This window comes from Nesoenas mayeri, assembly GCF_963082525.1.
Source record: "Nesoenas mayeri genome assembly, chromosome: 12".
Taxonomy (NCBI): Eukaryota; Metazoa; Chordata; class Aves; order Columbiformes; family Columbidae; genus Nesoenas; species Nesoenas mayeri.
The window spans coordinates 18,804,889-18,827,162 of record NC_137547.1 but is presented as its reverse complement, the minus strand read 5'-3'; the positions used below and the strand labels follow the sequence as shown (position 1 = coordinate 18,827,162).

Here is a 22,274-nt window from a genome sequence, read left to right as displayed (position 1 = left end):
TTTTCTAGAAGTGAATCAGTTTACTTAGGCTAAAAGCTCACGTTACCCCTGGAAAGCTGCCCGTGCTTGCCACGGTGCTGGGACCGCGCTTTCCCCAGCAACCCCGAGCGCACAGGGTGTGGGCCCAGCCCCGGCTGCAGCAGACGGGCGAGGGCCGCCCCCGGGGCCGGGCCCCACCGAGGCGGCCAGCGGGGCTCGAACCCCGGGCTCGTCCGCCCCACACGCCCGAGCTCCTGCCCCGTTGCCGCCTTCCGGGGCGGTGGGCGGGAGAAGACCGAGGCCCTCCGCTCCGGCAGGGGGCGTTGTGGGCGGGGCGGGCGGCAGCCGCTCTGGTCTCGCCCAGGCTCGCTGTCCGGAGTGCGGCCCGGCTGAGGAGAGACCGCGCGAAGTCGCTCCCGCCGCCGCTTCGTTCGCCGCCGTCATGTCCGCGCCGGTGTCGGGCCCCTTGCGCAGCGAGCTGGCGGAGGCCGTGGCCCAGGCGCGGCTCTTGGTGGTGGGAGCTGGCGGTATCGGCTGCGAGCTCCTCAAGGACCTGGTGCTCACCGGCTTCAGCAACATCGACGTGGTGCGGGCCGGGGCGGGGGCCGGGGCTGATGGGGGCCGGCGCTGATGGGGGCCGGCGGGCGGCGGCGCGGCTGGGGCGGGGGGCCTGAGGGGGCCGCGGCGGTAGGGCCGCGGGGGCGCTGTGGCGGCGCGGCCCCTCCCGCCAGCCGCATTGTCTGCGTGTTTTCAAACTGCTCCGGCCCGCCAAAGCTGCCGGGCGAGGCAGCCGCGCCGCCCCCGCCGCCGGGACGGGCTCCGCCACAAAGGGGCTGCGGCCTGTAGGCACCAGCCGTCCCCCCGTCTCACAGCCGGGCTCCTGAGCCCGGGCTGCCCGCCGGAGCGAGCTCCGGGTGAGGGGGAGAGAACGGGCGGGCCTTCCCCCCGCGGCTCGGGCCGCCTTCCCCGGCGGGTCCGGCCGTCGCTCGGCCGAGCGGCTGCGCCTCTAGGAGCCCCAGGTAAAATCTGGGACCAGCGCTGCGCCAGGTTTGCTGCCCGGCGATAGCTCGTTAGTCTTAGCTTTGCCTCATGCCGCCTTTACTAATCCGTGGATCGTGGTCCAGGGCTGGATTGCAGCGAAAAACAAAACACACGGGAGGTGAACGGTATTTTTAGGCTCCGAGTTGTAGAACAGTCTTAGCGGTCCGGTTACAACAGCTCCCGCGGGCTGTTGCTTTCACTTTTGCTTCCTGCTACTGATCTCTGGATGGGTATAGGAAAGGCAGAATTGATAAGGTGGTAATTAAAATGGGACAGAGAGAAATGCTATTAGCAAAACTCTGGTTATCTCGTTTCTAGCCCTTCATTAATTTCATATTGTAGTTATGAAAAAATAAATTATTTTTAAAAATCGCGGGAGTACAAATGCAGCTGGAGCCCATGTCTGCTTCCTTTAATATGTTTTTACTTCTGTGTGCCTGGTCAGGAGTCAAGTCAGAGAGTTTTGTACAAGTTGTAAGAAGTATGTTTTTACAGTCAGGCTTGCTGAGCAAAGCATCTTAGAAACAGTTTTTATCTATCCCCATATCAGCTTGTAGGAGAGTACAACTACTGGTTTGCCTTGTTATTCACGTCATTTCATTAAATATACCTTGTTGAACGACAATGCTGTTGTCCTCATGAATGAAGAACAAAATCAAGTTACTCGTAAACCAAATCAGAATTAAGAACATGAATATATATGTTATCTAGGAAGTTCTGAGACCTTTTCCTCCAACTCACAAAAATGGGAGCAGTATAAAAGTTACTGTAATATGAGAACTGTGAAATCCTGATCATTCTTAGCCAGACTGAAGCTTCTCTTGATGTCTCATGGTCTCAAGTATTCTCTCTGGAGAAGAACTTCCTTTGCTTCTTTTGGCCTTGGTAGTGCTGATTTCTGTTGTAGCTTATGGCACTTGTTATCGTCTCCAGGGAAGATACTAAAAGCTTTCTGGGAAGTTTTGTGCACTTGATCGTTTTCACTTTAGGTTCTTGGGTTCTTTGCTGTGGACTAAGCACTTTCAGGGAGTGTCTTAGGAGGAAGGAAAGGAGGTAGAAGTGTATTTTCCTGCAAACACCATTATCATGAAAAGATAGAAGACCATGGTCTTCTAGTTACTGGGATGCTATGGCCAATAAAGATTAACAGTGTCTGCTTTACAATACATTTCTGAAACATTGTGTATTTTCTGTTTGTTCTGTATCCACAGGTGCTTTTATTTAGTGTTTCAATAAAACTCTTTAGCTATTACAGTTTTTAGTGGATTAAAATGTACTCCTTAAATTAAACAGGCATTTTGACTTTGAAGCTTGGATCTTGTATGCAAAGTATCTTCAATGAGAAATGCGTGGCACACACTTTTAATTATTGAAGTTTGGTTAATAAAATTAAAAGCACATGAGAATGCTGTCAGTGCATCATGTCTAAACTTCATGCTGTGCAGTCAGAATGATAGTACTCTCCACCTAGCTGAAAGCGTTACTGTGTTGAGTTTGTCAGCATTATCAAGGAATTTGGGAGAAATATCTCTGAGGCTCCAAAAAGTTGTGTCCCTCCCATCCTAGATAGAAATGTTAGAGACGGGAGAGGACTTCTAAAAAGAGTCATTGATCACAGAAGCTCTTTAATTAAAAGAAAAGTAGTGGCAGCGAAGGTAGGAATATATCTTCTGAATTGTTGAAAGTACGATGTGCATATATTGATAGAAACGTTGCTGTTAGGGCAATTACAGTCATGGCATCCTTTGAGGTTGTACATCACAACTGTTCTGTGGTACCTGGTTGTGTGAGTGGATGTTTGGGGCTTTTTTGTAAGTAGACTTAATATTCTAGTATATATCACATATCTACACTTCCTCATATTTTAACGTGCACTGAAGCAGTTAGTCCTGGTGACAAACAGCAAAACTTTTGCCCTGCAGTGTATGGATTGGATGACAGTGCAGCCCTCAGTGTCCTGATTCAGTTGCTCAAAGCCATGTTCAAATATAAGGCGGAAGTACTAATTAGTTTGCCAAGCAGCCTTTCTTGGACCTCGGGGAAGCGTGGGACAGACCAGCGTGGAGGGCGGTTAGTCCCGTGTAGAGCCAGACTGGATTTATCTCAACCGAGTTCTGCTCTGTCTCCTCTGGGTTTGTACACTGTGCTCCTGAGGAATTCTCACTGAAATCTGTATCCTGCGTCAGCCAAGACAATCAGTTTGTGTCTTGGTGTTAATTACTGTGCAGGCATATCTCAAAATTCCTGTGTGTTTTTAGTAGGAACTCTTGCTGTAGAAAGTTTGTTGTCATGTAGCCCTTAATTTTTGATATAGGTTTCCATTGTCAGTAATTATATAAAATGTGTGGATTCTTGAAAATGATCAGGTGATTACTTCTGTCTCCACAGCTGCTGTAATGCAGATGTAACACCTACATGCAGATCTAAAAAGAGGGCTGTCAAGTTTATGCGTTTTGGTCAATCACTTTTGCTTCAAACTCTGTTAAAGATTTTGTCCCTTTTATTTCTGTAAAAGTGAAATGGCTGTCTCTTATGTGTTTTTAGATTGATTTGGATACTATCGATGTCAGCAATCTCAACAGGCAGTTTTTGTTTCAAAAGAAACATGTTGGAAGATCAAAATCACAGGTGAGGAAAAAGTGAAAGCTCAGGTCTTACTTACCCAGTATTATTTTATGGACCATGTTAGAAACGCGTCACAGTTTTGTTTCTGCCATGAAGAGGTAAGTGTTGCTTGGTTGGCCGTGGCTCTCCACAACATATCATAATTAAAGAATTTAAATCTCTTAAGGTAGTCAACTTACTCAATACTCAACTGGTTTTGAGTCTACCTCCAGAAGGAAGGAATAAATAATTAGTGATTTGTTTTTGTTTTCTTTATTTCTAGGTTGCCAAGGAAAGCGTGTTACAGTTTTGTCCAGAAGCTAATATTATAGCTTACCATGATAGCATCATGAAGTATGTTTGTTTTTAAGCTCTACCTTTTTGGTTTGCAAGTACTGTGTTATTTCAGTGCTACAGTGGTGTGCTTTAAGGTATTTTACCAAGCTACTGCAGTAAGAAACAGCTGTAAATATGACACTACCACACACCTGAGGGAGTGTGGATTTTGCATGAGTTTTCTGAAGCTCTGGCAATAAGCTGTAGTCATTTGCTTGTGTCTGTTTTTCATCCTCTTAGCAACATTTAGTATATAAGGTTCTACACTGTAAGGATGCCCTGGTGTCTTGAGCAATAATGAGATTAAAATAAGTGTGACTGTTGAGTCTATGATTATAAAAATGATGTCCTTTGTGTGTGTGTGTAGTTAACTGAGTATCATTTTTATATGCCCCAAACTGTTTAAATTTAGTCTTTGTGGTCCATAACCAATGAGTACAAGATTATATAGATTATCATTAACTGTTTCCCATATTTTAACTTTTATTTGTCCAGTTTCTTAAAAATTTATATTCTGTAATGTTAAGATTTGATCTCCGATGTTGCTATAGACACTGAAACTGACTCACTGCATCCTTCTCCTGAAACTGTTAATCTTATTTGCTCTTTATTGTCTCTTTGCCACCTTTTTCTTTAAACCTGAAAAATGCAATGTAAAGATACTAAAGTGGCAACGTTTTCAAATCCTGTGTCTTGGCTCCTAAGGGTAGGAAACCACAGTCCAAACCAATTGGGCTCTCACAGTATAGGGAATTACCAACAGTCTGTTGAGCTATGGTAATTGCAGAGTGCATGTCTTAGCTTCAGCTGATGGTTTTTAGGGTCAGTTACCAGAACTCAGCCAATTTGCTCATTAGGTCAGAGCAGTATAATCACTTTTTTGTTGTCTCCCTGTTTCATGGGTCAAATTAGTACTAATGGCAGTTGCTTCCTTCCAACAGCATAAAATTCATGATTTCCCCAAGCTTTAAAATGGGCAGAAGACAAATGGTGCAGTTAAAGGCTACCAGTCAATTTATAATATGTGTAATTTATCACCCAAAGATCAATCCACCTTTTCTACCTGTATAGTTTCTGTTGTGGCATAATCACCCCCAACTTCAATATGCCGTTTTGAGTATTGTTTTTCTTTTCCATAGCCCTGACTATAACGTAGAGTTCTTCCGCCAGTTCACATTGGTTATGAATGCTCTGGATAATAGAGGTGAAGTTTCCACTATGATTTTTATATTGGAGATGAAATACTGTTGCTTGTTCATAGAAACATAACTTTAATGTGTTCTTTAATGTGTATTTCTGCCGTCTCAGTTAAATAACAAGTATCCTCTTATCCCATCTGTAGTTTGACTCATGCTTGTGTGCTTCACTAGAAACTTGAAAGGGTAGTTAGTGCTTTTACAGGTGTTTTGAAAGTAAGCATAAACTGCTGTGTTGCTGCTTTATGAGAACTGATGAGTATTTTGTGTACATATGTAACTTTATTTAGTTGAGTTTGCTATATTTAATAGTGTTGATATATTTTATGTTAATTGGAAAATTGACTTTGTGAAAAAGTTGTAGTCCTCTGTAATGAAGTAAGGCAGATTAAGGATAAATGCATAGGAGGCTAGTTTGAATTTGGAGATGTGAAACTATTTTTTTCTAATTATTCAAATTTTTCTTTAAAACCTCTTGATTTGCAGCTGCCCGTAACCACGTGAACAGGATGTGTCTGGCTGCTGATGTTCCTCTTATAGAGAGTGGGACTGCAGGCTACCTTGGACAAGTAACAGTTATTAAAAAGGTTAGATTGTGTATTACTCTTGTCGCTTCAAGTTTAAATCATTGGCTATTTTAGACAACAGGGAGTTGGGTGTTTTGAGATACAGTTACAGTTCATCTGGTAAAAGCGTATACTATCAGTAGCCTTCACAGTGTGACAAGTAAATAATTCACTTTTCCCTAGGGAGTGACAGAATGTTATGAATGTCATCCTAAACCAACTCAGAAGACTTTTCCAGGCTGCACAATCCGAAATACGCCATCGGAACCTATCCATTGCATTGTTTGGGCTAAGTATTTGTTCAAGTAAGTGATTTTTTTAAAAAAAGAAAACGGATACTGTGGTCACTCTTCTGGTTTCTAAACCTACAGACAGAAAAATAAAGTGGACACACGCTCTGAGTGGGTCTTTTGGTTTGCTTTGGTTTTTTGTGTGTGATTTGGGTTGGTTTGTTTGATGTTGGTTTTGTTTTTTGGTGTTGTTTGTTTTTAATGAATGTGGATTATAGCTAAAACCTCCAGTTCTTTGACCTGGTTTTGGAATGTTTTGTTGTTTGGTTTTTTTTTTTCTTTTAATATAAAGATAGAAGGTTGGTTGGTTAGTACTTATGTCTTGCTCTAATATCACAGAAAACCTGGCAGAGTAGTTTGGCACACCAGTGTAGGTTGAGGGTATTTTAATCTCCACCTTTGTGTGAAGTTAACCCATTTTTCAGTTAAAGGCATGTTTTAACAGATGTGAAGTTTGCTAGCATCTTGGAGGATTATAAACAATGCGTTCAGTACTGGAATATAAATACAAGGCTAGGTGAACTATTGAGTTATAGAGAACTGTTTTGTTAAATTCATTTTTGTATTGGACATTTTGTGTTGTCAGTGTTAAATCCACATGTGATGAATCCCAACAGTTTTGAAAGCAGTGTATGAAATGGCATTCTGGTAGCAAGAATTCTAAAGTGGATATATATCTGTTAGCAAATATTTCAAGTCTTTAACCAGATATGATGAAATTCTAGTGTTGTGTTGCTGTTCTTGATTATTATATAGCCAGTTGTTTGGAGAAGAAGATGCCGATCAAGAAGTGTCTCCTGACAGAGCTGATCCTGAAGCTGCCTGTGAGTGTGACATTAACTGGGAGCTTACCTTGTTACTGAAATGTTCTATTTCAGAGATTATGATTTGTTTCTGTACATTTCTTAAGGTTAGAGAGTTCAGCTACATTTTCTTTTAAGAGGATTCCCTTTGCCTTACCCTTGGACAACAGGAGTCTGGGATGTGTTAACAGTAGTTTCCCTTACAGACCTTCATGTACACTGCATAATTTAGTTTCCTCATACTGCCACTTATTAGATATTTGAAACGATTTCAGTGTTTTTCAGTTAATTGGATGTGTAGTGCGTACCAGTGGGTTTTGCATGGAGAATAAGCAAAAAATACTCTTCCAAATTACAACAGTTTAATAGTTTCACCTGTCAGAGCTGTGGCCCTTGTGGGCAGCCTAAAACATTATTAAAATGATTACTTCAGCTGTTGTGAAAACTTTTTAATACAGTGTAAGATGGGTCACTGACATTCACTAATTGTTCTCAGATAGTGTGGGTAGAACAGCTGTGAGGAACACAGTCAATACACTCACGAACATATTTCCAATTCACACATCCAGGTGTCAAATACATGATTTAGATGAATAGACGTGGATCTGTTTGGAGACTCCTGTTCCCTCTGCAGCAAACGGTCTTCCCAATGTGCACAGAAACTTGAAGCAAAAATGGAGCAAATTAAATACAACTGATCTTCGCTTTATCCTCTGTATATTTGGATTTGATGGAGTGCTTCTTTCCCTGCAGCTGGGAGGCTTGTCTTTTGAACTGAGGACTGGCTGTTATTTGCAGTCATTCTGCATTTTCCACTCCTAGCTGAGGGATTGTGTTTGAACTCATCTAGCCTGAAACACTTAATTCTTAATCTGCATAGGAAATATGCCCATTTTGAGTGATGCTTTTGTAAATGTTAAGTATTTTTCTGTAAGAACAGTAACACTAGTTACTGCAAAAGTGAATAAGCATCTTTGTTGCTTCTTTTGCATCCTTTGATAAATGAATGGACTTGGGAGAGGGAGCTTAGAGGATCCTGCGACTCTTCAGATTCTCTGAACGTCACTGATCACCTGACAGGTTGTTCCTATTGGAAGTACAGATTGAAATAGCCGAGTCTTAAAAAGAGTGGTGTTATAAACTCATTTAAACAGTGGCTGCTGGGTTACTTGGAAGGTAGCAGACACAATGCCACTGACTTAAACAAAGATACCAGGGCAATTATAAGAAGGCCTGAGCTGTAGCCTCATGTCTGTAGTGAGCAAACAGTCCATAGCGATAGTGCTTTCTAGAATCAGTGGATGAATGATGTATCAGGGAAGAGTCACTGCAAGGCAAGTTGTTCCTTGCATGGCTCTGTGGGTCCTTTGAAGGAATCAGCAAACTGTGGACAAGCACATCTGGTTTACACTGTTTTGAATCTGTGGGGGGCACGCAAAATCTTTTTGAGGAATCTGAAGGATCTAAGCAGACATGAGGAAAAAAAGGATTAAGATCCTGCAGAAGATAAACTACTTAAATGACAGAGATAAATGGTGACAAGAGAAGTGTTTCATATTGGGCATGGGACCAATGCTGTTCGGCATACATGATTAAGCAAAGTCACTCAGAATAATAAAGACGAGAACTAACTGCAGAAAATAGTAGAAAACTTCACAATACAGAATGACTAGGCAATGAGACGTTGGGTAGATTTGGTGCAGATGTATATGAAATTATGCGAATGGTGCGTTGGTGAAAGGGAAGAAACATTCACAAATTGACATAGAAAGTGATGGTGGTCTCTGAGTTGATTTTTCTCAGTCAAGATGTTAATAGATAGTTTTATGAAAACATAAACTTGCTGCTTATTAGAAATCACAATAGCAATTCCTGGATGTAACTGGGAAAGCAACAGAAAATTAATAGCATTTGTGTGTGTGGAATTTTTTGGATAAGAATAACCAGAGGTGGGAAGCTGATTAATTTTTTGGTATGTGTTGAATTTCTAACCTGACTCTTCAGCCAGGAAAAGAGACTGCTAAAAGGAATGGTTAGAGATTTTTCTCAAATCACAATGTTATGTGGAGAAAATTAATAGGAAACAATTGTTCACTGTATCTGACAACAAAGGAATTGGGTGACATCAAGTTAAATTAGTGAGTTGGAGTTGCAGAAGCAAACAGGATTAGTTGCACTGTGCCTAATTCTGTTTTTATTGGGCACATTAAAGCCTCTTTATGGTCCCTGCATAATTTTGGTTATTTACTCTTGGGGAAATACTAGGATGTGATTTTTCCTTTTTTTTGAATTAAAATATTGGTTAACACTTTGTTAATAGGGGAGCCAGCAGAAGCAGAAGCCAGAGCACGAGCATCCAATGAAGATGGTGAGATTAAACGTGTTTCAACTAAGGAGTGGGCTAAATCAACTGGATACGATCCAGTTAAACTTTTTACTAAGGTATTTTACTTACCCCTGATAAATATCTTTATTTGAAGTGCATGAGGTGCTTTTAAGTCAAAACCCAGTTTGGACACTCAGTGCTAGCCATCAATTACGCAATTATGTTACAACTTCCACCAGTTTTGCTGTAGTGTTGGTCTTTTGGAAAACTTGCTTGTTTTGTGTCTGTACAGATGGCTTCAGCAGCTTGTCCATACTGTACAGAAAAAACTTCACTTGAATTATTTTCAATATGAAAAGGTAAACATGAATTCTGCAGGAGTTTCACTTGCCATAATCAGAACTAGTCTGAGGACCTGAAAGCTATCCGTCATCTTCGGTTTAGGAGTCTTTCTTCTAAGTAGTTGCTGAAAGTGGATAAAAAAGCGAATATAATGCAATGTAGTGTTGATAGGTAGTAATAATTCATAGGCATGTAGGTAAGAATATCTCTGAGTATACAAAGAGCTGTAGTGATGGATTTAGCAGGCTCATGAACCCACTGTTTTGACTGTTGTTTCTTCATTTTTACTTTACTCCCCCACATTAATCAGCTGTGTCTGTTTCATGCAATAAATGTTAGAGAATGGGTAATAAGTTTTTCAATTTTTTTTTTCTTGTGGGGTTCGATTTTTTTATTTATGTGGTTGAAAATATTTTCAAGGAGAAAAACAACCTTATGAATCTAATGCTGATTTTTCAATATCGTAGCAGATGTAAAATTAAAGTATGTCTTTCTTTACCTCTTTCATTTTAATGTTTTTGGTGTTTGTGTTGCCTTTTTTTTTTCTTTAATTTAACGTTTCCTAGCTTTTCAAAGATGACATTAGATACCTGCTGACAATGGATAAGCTGTGGAGGAAAAGAAAGCCTCCAGTGCCACTGGACTGGGCTGAGGTACAAAACCAAGGTAACTGTCCATCCTCTCACTGTGTGTTTGTTAGTCACCCCTCCTGTTTGTTAATGCATCTCTGTGATACGAACATTTTCTCACCATCACAGCCGAGTACTGTTAACGACCATATTAATTCTTTGTGATTCTTGAAGATTTTATATTTTTCTCTATATAGAAAACATTTTTTCTAAAACCATTTTGAAATTGTTATAGAGTACTGGCTGTAGAAAATGAACTTTTCACAAAATTATATGTCAGCTTATTCTAGGAGACCTTGTCGTAAGCACTGATATCTTTATCTCTGAATACTGTGTTTTGCTGAAAATTTACGTTTGCTGTAATTTGTGCATGTCTGGGTGATCAGTGTAAGTGTAACTGTAGTTGCAGTTTTCAACGTAGGTTTGTTGTAAAATGTTGGGGCTACTGTAGTTCAAGGTTATCGTTCTTCAATTTAGAAAATATTTAATATTACCGAAATGTGAATATTCTTAGCTCTTTGAGAGAACTTCCATGGGATTTACAAGTATTCTTGATCTTATTTTGTTGGGTTTGGTTTTGTTTTTGTTTTTTCCCAAAGAGAAAAACACATCTGACCAACAAAATGAATCGTCCGCACTGTTGAAGGATCAGCAGGTTCTCGATGTCAAGAGCTATGCACACTTATTTTCAAAGAGTGTTGAAACCCTGAGACTTCACCTGGCTGAGAAGGGGGATGGAGCAGAACTTATATGGGATAAGGTTAGTTTGCCAAATACGTAAGAACAGTAATACTCTTCATATGTAGTACAAATGTTAATGGGACTCATTTGCTGTTATTCCAAAATAGAACAAAAAAATCTGGCACTTCACTGAAAGCATTTTTCATATGTAAAGAAACATATACTTGAAAGCCTCTGTATTTTGTAACTCACTGAGTGTAAGGATTAACTATTGTGATGTAAAATAACTTAATTCACCAACTTGAAAAAGCACAAATTCAGAAGTATTTGTCGTATTTTGATTTTTGAAAATATTTTAATAATGCAACTTCATTTTTTCCTTTTTAGCTTTCCATAAAACATGCTGTTATACTGTGGTTTGTAGCTAGAGTTCGACTGGGTGGTACATGGTAATTAGCTCTGACAATAGGGATGAGATTTATTACGAGTTTTACTGAAAAAAAACGAGAGCTTTTAACATGAGAGCCAGTGTAATCTTCCTGTGGTCAGCTGTCACTTGGCATGAGAAAAAAAGATTAGTTTGTAAATATGGAAGTGTCGAGGGTTAAGATTGCGGGGTGACAATAAAACCCTGGCAGATGTATTGTTAACCTCCTCTCCCCCCCCACTTCCCTCTTTTGCCCCTCCCTCTCCCCCCTTCCACTCAGGACAGGCGATCGGGAGGGAAAGAAGGACAGAGAGAAGAGAGTTGGAAAAATTAAAGATGTTTTACTAATGCTACTAATAAGAATAGAGAGAAATAATACAAAATATACAAAACCAATCTTGAAAGTCTCAGCAACTGCAGAGCCGGCACCCGAAGTCCTGGACTGGACTCTGCAGCCAACCGGAGCTGGATTTAGTCTGTCACTAGGCCTCAGTTCGCAGGGACGATTAGCAAGATCCTCTCCTAATGTCGGCCATAGGGAAAAGGAAAAAAAAAGGACGAGATCCTCGTGATCTCGCACTTCTATATGAAGTATTCACGTGAATGGAATGTTATACACAGTTGGTCAGTTTCTTGGTCACTTGTTTCTCGTCGCCCCTCTCGCGAGATGTCCATCCATGCTTATCAATAACCTTGCATTCCATTGCTAGGTTTACCAAAACATGTGTCTGGTTCTCCAGGAAAATGCAGTTAATATGAAGCTTTAGCTGACAGGCAAATTCACTGAAAGAGAAACTTGTTTTTAACAAAAGCAGGACAGGAAGGGACAAAACAGTAAATAGTGTTACAACAGATAGTAAAAATACTTCTGGAACATCAGTTTTTGAAACTGAGCATAAAACATTGCAAGATATAGGATTTAGACGTTATTTTGAACATACGTTTTTTATCAATACTATCAATACATTTTATCAATACTAATACACTGATTCACTACTGAAATACTAAGTACAGTTTCTAAACGTGTATTTAATTAGTGCTCTGTCTAAACATACCATCTGAAGGAGGAAGTATGTTGACTTTGGAATATTGTACAAACTTTTTTTAAAAAACGTTCTGTTTTCAAGGTTTTAGGAACCATGTGTTGCAAACTTTTTCCATTGAGTAACCTGATTCTGAAATATTTTTGTGTGTTAACTTCCTGTCAGGATGACCCTTCTGCAATGGATTTTGTCACTTCTGCTGCGAACCTCAGGATGCATGTTTTCAGTATGAATATGAAGAGCAGATTTGATATCAAGTGTAAGGATAAAATATAACATTGTTCCATTTAAATAATAATCTAAACCACTCATTTTCATTTCTTGTTAAAAATCTGCATATTCCTGCTTATTTTACAGCAATGGCAGGAAATATTATCCCAGCTATAGCTACTACTAATGCTGTAATAGCTGGTCTGATAGTGCTGGAGGGTTTGAAGATTTTATCAGGAAAAATAGATCAGTGCAGAACGGTAAGTGGAAATAAGATACTTCTACTTTCTTATTATTTATCAGTTGTTTAAAAGTGACTTTGATTATTGTATAGTTTTGCTGTTTCTCACTTGTTGCTTCAGTAGATTCTGAACGTACTGAGAACTTTGAGCCACAATGAAAAGAGAAGCAGAAGTCTCAAGAATCATTAAATCCCCTTGACTTAATAAAAGTTGGCTAGGAGAGAGAACCAGATTGACATCAGTTGAAACGGAGTTGTTTCACGTTAGCAGGCTGTTTGGCCGTGGCTGGTCAGTCAGCACAGGTGTTGTGTCGGACTGGCTGTGTGTAGTAGGCGCTTTCTCCTGTTCAGCAGATATGTCAAAGCGGATTAGGGACCAGGACACCCTGTGAGGCTTAACAGAATAAATTTTTAGGAAAGCAGCTTTTCTGAGTGTTGTTATGTACAGAATAACTTGTTTTATTCCTGTCTGTTCTCAAGATTTTTCTGAACAAGCAGCCAAATCCCAGAAAGAAGCTATTGGTTCCTTGTGCTTTGGATCCACCAAATCCTAACTGTTATGTCTGTGCAAGTAAGCCAGAAGTGACTGTGAAACTTAATGTACACAAAGTTACTGTGTTAACACTCCAGGATAAGGTAAATCTTGAATATTAGCGACAGCTTTCATTTTTATTCTAATACTGGAATTATTTTACAGTTAGGTTTTTGTTCAGTACGTTTTGACTGAACATCAGCTGTTTATATTTGCTCTAAGTTTTGCCTTTTTCTCAGCTACAAGAGGATCTAGATTAGCCAGTGTGCTTCTTCCTTATGTGTGCTTGTTTATCTTGTGAAAGAATGTTTGTATTTTGTATTTTTGCAGTTTTGAAGCCTATATATATCTAACAGCAAAAAACTAAATTTGTATTTTGGTTTAATAGTTCCGTAGCCACATTACAGTTCTGTAATCACAACTGATTTGTAACTCAGTCATTTTATAAAGTACTCTAGAATTATTTCCAGTGTGTCTGAACCTGTAGGTTTCAGACAGCAAAAATATAATTATTTTGTTCGTGGAAGTAAAATCAAACAAAAAACCAAAACCACAAAGTATAGGCTTTCAGCAGATGCCTGAAAGTGGGCCAGGATAAGAAAATCAACCTAATTCAAGGTTCTTTCTTTTGTAAGTGTTTTAAAGTCAGATATTGATTAAATAATCATATTCATCTTTTCAGATAGTGAAAGAAAAATTTGCTATGGTAGCACCAGATGTACAAATAGATGATGGAAAAGGAACTATTCTTATCTCTTCAGAAGAAGGAGAAACAGAAGGTATGCATATTGAAGCTTTTTAGATAAGAGTAGATAAAAACTAGGAAGAAACCAAGATATACAGAATGGAAGTATAGCAAATGTTCTAGTGTTCATCTCGTAGACTTGCATTTGAAGAGAACTGGATTTGCAAGTATCTCAGTGTCTCGAGAATAGCTAGCGGTATTGTCTTTGAGCTTGCATGTCCAGTTCTGCTTTCCTGTGTAAAGTACTTTTCACCTGGAGTGTCAGGATTCCTTTCAAGAATAGGTATTCAGCTATAAAAGTGCACCAGTTAGTTTCCTCTGTTTCCAAGTCCTGTTCATTTTCTTGTTCTTAGATTGTCGTCTTTTAATGATGCTTGTAGGCACTATTGTACTACAAATATTATCTCCAAAATGTTCCTAAATATAATAATAGTGAAGTGTTTGAATGTGATGCTTGAGGGATAAATAAGTCAACCATAAGTAGTTTTAACTCCTGATGGGCTTAAATGTCAGCTTTTACTTTAAATATAGCCAATAAATGTTAATCTTACGTTTCTACATAAAATTTCTGGAGTACTCATTTCATCATATTTATTGAGGTATAAAGGATCTTTATATAAATAGCTGTATACACTGTAGTTTTTCACTATTTTTGTAGCAAATAACCACAGAAAATTATCAGACTTTGGAATTCGAAATGGCACTCGACTACAAGCAGATGATTTCCTCCAGGACTATACGCTGTTAATCAATGTGCTTCACAGGTAAGGATTCTGAAATAATTATTTATGTGTGTATATATCTCTCTATATATATGGATCACAGTATCACAGTATCACAGTATGTTCTGGATTGGAAGGGACCTCAAAAGATCATCTAGTCCAATCCCCCTGCTGGAGCAGGAACGCCTAAGTGAGGTTGCACAGGAACATGTCCAGGTGGGTCTTGAATGTCTCCAGAGAAGGAGACTCCACAACCCCCCTGGGCAGCCTGTTCCAGTGCTCTGTCACCCTTACTGAGAAGAAGTTTTTTCTCAAATTTAAGTGGAACCTCTTGTGTTCCAGCTTGATCCCATTGCCCCTTGTCCTATCATTGTTTGCCAACGAGAAGAGCCTGGCTCCATCCTCATGGCACTCACCCTTTATATATTTATAAACATTAATAAGGTCACCCCTCAGTCTCCTCTTCTCCAAACTAAAGAGACCCAGCTCCCTCAGCCTTTCCTCATAAGGGAGGTGCTCCACTCCCTTAATCATCTTTGTTGCCCTACGCTGGACCCTCTCCAGCAGTTCCTTGTCCTTCTTGAACTGAGGGGCCCAGAACTGGACACAATATTCCAGATGGGTTCTCACCAGGGCAGAGTAGAGGGGAAGGAGGACCTCTCTTGATCTACTAACCACCCCCCTTCTAATACATCCCAGGATGCCATTGGCCTTCCTGGCCACAAGGGCACAGTGCTGGCTCATGGTCATCCTGTTGTCCACCAGGATCCCCAGGTCCCTTTCCCCTACACTGCTCTCTAATATGTAATTTCCCAACCGATACTGGAACCTGGGGTTGTTCCTGCCCAGATGCAGGACTCTACACTTTTCCTTGTTAAATTTCATTAGGTTACTCCCCGCCCAACTCTCCAGCCTGTCTAGGTCTCGCTGGATGGCAGCACAGCCTTCTGGCGTGTCAGCCACTCCTCCCAGCTTAGTGTCATCAGCAAACTTGCTGATAGTACACTCTATTCCCTCGTCTAAGTCGTTAATGAATATATTGAATAATACTGGCCCCAGTACTGACCCCTGAGGTACTCCACTAGATACTGGTCTCCAGCTAGACTCCGCACCATTGACTACCACTCTCTGGCTTCTCTCCTTAAGCCAGTTTGTAACCCACCTCACTACTCTATTGTCTAGACCACACCTCCGCAACTTAGCAACTAGGATGCTGTGGGAGACTGTGTCAAAGGCTTTACTGAAGTCAAGGTAGACCACATCCACGGCTCTGCCATCATCCATCCACCTTGTAACATTCTCATAAAAGGCTATGAGGTTGGTCAAGCATGACTTACCCTTGGTAAAGCCATGCTGACTGCCCCTAATAACCTTCTTATCCTTGATATGCCTTGAGATAGCACCAAGGATAAGTTGTTCCATTACTTTCCCAGGGACAGAGGTGAGGCTGACCGGTCTATAGTTACTCGGGTCCTCCTTCTTGCCCTTTTTGAAGATTGGAGTGACATTTGCTTTCCTCCAATCCTCGGACACCTCTCCCGTTTCCCAAGACTTGGCAAAGATGATGGAGAGCGGTCCAGCAATGACCTCAGCCAGCTCCCTCAGCACCCGCGGATGCATCCCATCTGGACCCATGGATTTATGGATGTCCAGTCTATTTAATTGCTCCTTAACCCAGTCCTCATCAACTAAAGCAAGCTCCTCCATTGACCTGGCTTCATCTGGGGTCTCAGGGGTACAGGGCTCCCCAGGACAGCCTCCAGCAGAGTAGACAGAGACAAAGAAGGCATTCAGTAATTCTGCCTTCTCTGTATCTTCCGCCACCAGGGCACCCACCCCATTCCTCAGTGGGCCTACATTGCCTCTGGTATTAGTTTTATCCGCTATGTATTTGAAAAAGTTCTTTTTGCTGTCCTTGACCCCTCTCGCCAGCTGTAATTCTAAGGAGGCCTTGGCTATCCTAGCTGCCTTCCTACATCCTCTAACAGCAGCCTTATATTCTTCCCAAGTGGCCAGCCCCTGCTTCCATGACCTGTAAACTCTCCTCTTCTGCTTGAGCATACCCAATAGATTCCTATTCAACCACGCAGGCCTCCTGGCTCCCTTCCTTCACTTCCTACGTGTGGGGATGCTCTGATCCTGAGCGCGGAAGAAGCAATCTCTGAATGCAATCCAGCTCTCTTGGGCCCCCTTTCCTTCAAGCAGTCTTGCCCATGGGATTTCCCCCAGCAATTGCTTGAAAAGGCCAAAGTTAGCCCTGCTAAAGTCCAGGGTTGCAATTCTACTTGCTATTCTGTTCCTGCCACACAAGATGCTGAACTCCACCATCTCGTGGTCACTGTAACCCAGGCAGCCCTCAACCTTTACTGCTTCGACCAGACCCTCCTTGTTAGTGAGGATGAGATCCAGCAGTGCACCTCTCCTAGTCGGCTCCTCCACCATCTGCATGAGGAAGTTCTCATCAATGCACTGGAGGAACCTCCTGGACTGTGGCTGGCTGGCTGAATGGTCCTTCCAGCAAACATCAGGGAAGTTAAAATCACCCACAACAACCAGGGCCTGTGACTGCGAGGCCACTCTCAGCTGCCCATAGAAGGCCTCATCAACTTCCTCAGCCTGATCTGGTGGCCTGTAACAGACACCCACAACAGTGTCACCCCTGCCAGCCTGCCCCTTGATCCTGACCCATACACTCTCAACTCGCTCATCATCCACTCCTGGGCAGAATTTAGTACATTGTAGTTGCTCTCTCACATAGAGAGCAACTCCACCACCACGCCTGGCTGGCCTGTCTTTTCTGAAAAGGGCATAGCCATCCATGACCACATTCCAGTCATGCGAACTGTCCCACCATGTTTCTGTAATTGCCACCAGGTCATAATCTCCCAGCCGAACATAGGATTCTAACTCCTCCTGCTTATTCCCCATGCTGCGCGCATTGGTGTACAGGCATTTCAAGGAGCGAGCAGAGCACTCCCATTTCTCCCTAGGAGCATAGGAGGCCACCTGGTCCTCATCAGTTCTAGAATGCTGCCCCACTGGGACAAGCCCAGCCCATATATATAGATATATATATGTATGTATGTATATACATAACAGTTCCACAGGAAATTTCCAACTCAGAATTTTAAATTAATGAGTAAAGCTCAAAGATTAAGCTGTGGAAAGAAAATACAGGGGTAAAAGAGGAATTGTTATTTTTTATGAATGTATACAGTTTAGCTTTTTTGTTTGTGCTGTTTGGTTTTTAACAACAGTAGCTGGAGAAAGTTTATATGAATAATTTGTCATTACACAGCATAAAAATACAGTGCAAAACCCAGTTTACTCTTGGGCCAGCCAACAAGCGAGAAACTGCCGTTTAAAAGCCAAAACCAAATTTTAAAAAGGCAAAAACACCCCAGCCTTCTGGGTTTGTAGATTGTCTGTTTGCCCACCTGTATTCAGATACAGCAATGCAAATAGAAGTGACTTTGAAATAATTGGTGTGTATATTTAACCCTAGATAAGTAATATACATATTATATACAATAAATTAACACCCTGCACTTTCAATGAGAACAGGAATGTGACATTGAGGAAGAAAGGTAAGCTCAGGTAATGATTCTTCTCATTCTGAAGCATTTTAAGTCATGGCGCTGGGCCGAACAGTGTTTATGAATAGACAAAGCATAAATCATAAAGGAGGACTGAACTGATTTTCCTCTTTTTTTAATATGCTTTTCTCATTTTGTCACAGTTGCGGGGTGCTCCAGTACTTGAATTACATCCTTTCTTTGTGAAAAGCACAGGGGTTTTTTATTTTCACTTGGTTGTTCAAAAGCATATGTATTTTTCTGCAGTGAAGACCTAGAAAAAGATGTAGAATTTGAAGTTGTTGGTGATACCCCTGAAAAAGTTGGCCCTAAACCATCAGAACCAACATCTAAGAACATTACCAATGGTAGTGATGATGGAGTACAACCCTCAACATCAACAGGTAAATAACAGTAATTGATATTAAATAAAACAAAATAGTCTTTCAGTAGTGCAGTCCAATTAAAGTAAGTCGTAAAACTGAAGACAGTTAACTTTCCAACATGAAATAAAGGCATTTAAGTTGCCCCATGTATAAATATTGAAGAGAAAAATGGCACATTTACAATTTTTACAAAATGCACTCTTAAGATTGTTACAGATGTTTACAGTAAAGATACAGAAATTATTTATTTAACTCACAAGGGCTTTGTGGGGTATCAGCTTAAGTGCAGAGTGATTTAAATAAAGTTAGACCTATTCTATCTGATGGTCGCACTATTGCTTAACAAAAAAAGAATCAACCAAATTTGTTACTTTTCCCCTACAGACTAAAAATTGCTTTGTGGATGCCTTTGCTCATGTTTCATTTTGTTAATTTAAGAAGACATCTTTATTATCTGTGTATAAAATAATTATTGTTCACCTGTCAAGCAGAGCACAAGAAGAAGATAGTATTTGCTATCCATCACCTTCCTAATGTAGAGTGTTTCTTTGAATACACTCAGAAGAGTTTAACTTCAATGAATATGGGATGCTTAAGCACTGAAGGCTGATGTGCCGTAAACCTCATACTGTTTTATAGGGATAGCGCATGAATCTGCATACTTGTTGTGACAGATAAGTTAGATATCTGTAGTTCTGTCTTACACTTTTGGATTATGTTCCTCTGCCTGTCAGTCATATTTAAGATACGTGCACAGATATGCAGTCACTTCCACCTCCTGTTTCAGGGGAGACGGAATGTTAAGAGTGTTGCTAAAATTGATTTCAAATTCTATTTTAAAACCTAGCATAGAATTGGTTTTTACAGTGAATTTGTACTTCAAAACAAACAAAATCCACCTCATGTCTTAAAAGTTGACACTTGCTTCTATTTTCCCTTCTTTATACTACCTGTTGTTATTGTTGAGTTCTTCTCACCCTTCCGCTGCTCCCTCTGCGTGTTCTCTCGCAGGGCCTGGCTCTAGGGGGAGTGCTGCTAACTAATGCCTTTCCTGTATTTTGGGGAGTTAATGCAATATTTTCCATACCTCTAGTGAAGAGGGGATAACCATATGAAAAGCCTATTTTGGACCAATCTCAGAGAAATTCAAAACGCTCTTGCAGTTGAATGACAAAGATTATGGATAAAGAATGCCCCAACATGTATTTTTTTTGTATTAGAGACATTCTTACTTTTATGTATGAAACTTGGTTTGAGAGTAGGCATCCGTTTGAATTTAAAACCATATATTTTGCAGCTCCAGATCAAGACGATCTATTGATTATTGATTCTGAAGATGAAGGTACTTCAAGCAATGTTGATGATGATATGGAAAACAAAAACCGCAAGAGAAAATTAGAAGATAAAGAGTGCATTAGTACAAAGAGAGTGCGTACCGAGCAGACTGAAGAGCAAGATGAAATTATAGCATTAGACTGAACATGGAAATGCCCCTTGACAAAGTGATTCAGATAATGTAATGCAGTAACAGCATATGATGTTGGGATGTGAAAAATGTCCAGAACTAGACTAATTTTAAGGCCTCTGTTCCAAGTGAATACCAAACCACTGGTTTAAACAATTGGTTTCTGTTTCTTTTGATGATAAAGCTCTCATGTCAATGGACTCTTTCAGGTGTTTTTCCATGTTAATTCCGTATATTAAATGTAGTAGAAACATAGTTTATAAATACTTACAGATAAGTATTTGCTTAAAATGGTCATGAAAAAAGCATGTTATTTTTGTGTAAATACCTTTCAGGTATAATTTGATAGTACATGAAAATCTTACTCTCATTTAGTGAAGGGTCACAGTCTGGTGCCCAGATTTTAGGTAACAACATTTTTCTTTTTTGCTTGAAGAAAAAATATATTTAGCCTAGTCCTAAACATTTTTCACACCCTGAACAAGTAAAGAAGAAAATTCAATAAGCAAATTAGTGCCATGTTTTACCAGTGTTCTTAAACTTCAGCTGGCACTATGTACATTACTGTAAAACTGTTAATTTACTCAAGTTTTTCAGCTCGTACTGCCTGATATGTCAATGTAAGAAGCAAATTTTTGTGTATTGTTACAGTTTCAGGTTATTTATATTTGATGTTTTGTAAACTCAGATACTACTATACTGTACATCTGATGGACCAAATAAATGACATCTGAAATACTTGCTATATTTGCTTGCACAGTCCAAGTTTATGCTGACTTAAGGATTTTACAATGTATAGCCTTCCAAAATTACTGTATTATTTTCATTTTTCTAAACATAACCTAGTAGTACAGAACTTAAGCTTCACTTGTTTGAGGTGAAAGGGGAATTTTTTTAATAAAACTTTTTGTGAATGTTTTTCTTGGACAATCAGTCATTGGCCTCTTCAGTTGGAGTGTTTGCACCACTATACACGTGCTCTCACCGCCTCATGCCTTCAGAAAGAAGCAAGCACTGCTCTTTTATACGTTAATTTGTGCATAGGATGAAAGTGCAATGTCTAGAATCAGTATCTTAAAGCCTATTGCATTCACTTGACTATTTTGGTAGCTCTAAAAATGATCCGTGTTGATTCTTGGAACACATTAATCAGCCATTTCTGTCACTGTAATGAAATTACTTCCAGTTTTGTGTTCATAGATAAGTATGCAGAATTAGTTTTACAGAGCAGGCGAGATTTATTCTGTTATAGTTTGCAAACTAAATGAATTTTAAACAAAATGTCAACTGTATAGGAGAACGTAAAAAAACAAAATACCGAAACTTTTAGGTTTTGGTTCCTGCATCTCTTTCTGTATGGTACAAAAGCCAGCTCTTCAGCAGTGATGAGTTGCCAATGCAGTGCAAAACTACGGTTCTACAGTGCAATTAATGTTTTCTCTCTTCTCTTAGGTAGCAATAGTCATGCGCAATAGCTTGTTTGGAGGCATAATACTCCACTGTGGAATTAAGTACTTTTGAGTTAATTGCTTCTTGGCCAGCACAGGTGAAGACTGAGAGGTAAATAAGACTAAGGTAAATGTAAATGAGGGGCTTTACAGAAGGGTTTTCAGTGCTACAATGGAAGCTTTTCTAGATCTTATCATAAACAGTTGAAGCGCTAGAATTTAATATGTCTGATTTCATCTTCCAAAAGTCTGACATTTTAAACTTTACTAAAAATAAAATTACTAGTTTATTAAATTAGTTGTCAAATAGCCTGTTAATCTGTATAATAAGGTGTGCTTCTCATTGTGATGTGACAAAGCTTTATCTAAGCTGCTGGCGTGTGTAACAGATAATGTGATTCTATCTCACTACCTGAGAAATTTCCCTGCTTGCTTTAACTGTTTGTTTTTAACAGTAGAGGCTATAACTCTGGAAACTTTATTCCATTAGCTTTACTGAAGTTGAGAGTGTTCATGACTTAGAAGTTGAGTGGTATATAAGCTGAATCAAAATAACTTGTAACAACATATTTGGGAGTGAAAAAGAGGAGGAGAAGCTATTCAGTCTCACTGGCTTCTGCTCCTTAAATCATTAGTGTTAACAGCATCAGACAGTACCCAAATGATTTCTTAAAGTTTGGGATGCTG

General features: G+C 40.1%; 1 protein-coding gene across 3 annotated transcripts; it reads left to right on the top strand.

Annotated features, from left to right (window-relative positions):
* The first annotated feature begins 362 nt into the window (after positions 1–362).
* Positions 363–21,057, top strand: UBA2 (ubiquitin like modifier activating enzyme 2). Of its 3 annotated transcripts, none has more exons than XM_080352178.1 (17): positions 363–535; positions 3,565–3,648; positions 3,908–3,978; positions 5,100–5,164; positions 5,643–5,743; positions 5,906–6,027; positions 6,769–6,836; positions 9,136–9,257; positions 10,050–10,149; positions 10,712–10,872; positions 12,429–12,522; positions 12,621–12,733; positions 13,195–13,350; positions 13,929–14,025; positions 14,650–14,755; positions 18,556–18,692; positions 19,972–21,057. In XM_080352178.1, the coding sequence occupies exons 1-17, from the start codon at positions 422–424 to the stop codon at positions 20,151–20,153; spliced, it is 1,893 nt and encodes a 630-aa protein (XP_080208304.1). In that variant the 5' UTR covers positions 363–421; the 3' UTR covers positions 20,154–21,057. The 3 variants fall into 3 exon arrangements, with proteins under 3 accessions (XP_080208304.1, XP_080208303.1, XP_080208305.1); XM_080352177.1 differs by having other exon boundaries at positions 363–565; XM_080352179.1 differs by lacking the exon at positions 363–535 and adding an exon at positions 3,044–3,152.
* Positions 21,058–22,274: the final 1,217 nt, after the last annotated feature.

What these genes read in the sequence shown, in the direction of transcription:
- UBA2 (XM_080352177.1), top strand. Translation starts at nt 422, where the DNA reads ATGTCCGCGCCGGTGTCGGGCCCCTTGCGCAGCGAGCTGGCGGAGGCC. An exon ending in CAGTTAAACTTTTTACTAAG is followed by an intron (nt 9,258 to 10,049) that starts GTATTTTACTTA and finishes AACGTTTCCTAG; the next exon opens with CTTTTCAAAGATGACATTAG. An exon ending in GGCTGAGGTACAAAACCAAG is followed by an intron (nt 10,150 to 10,711) that starts GTAACTGTCCAT and finishes TTTTTCCCAAAG; the next exon opens with AGAAAAACACATCTGACCAA.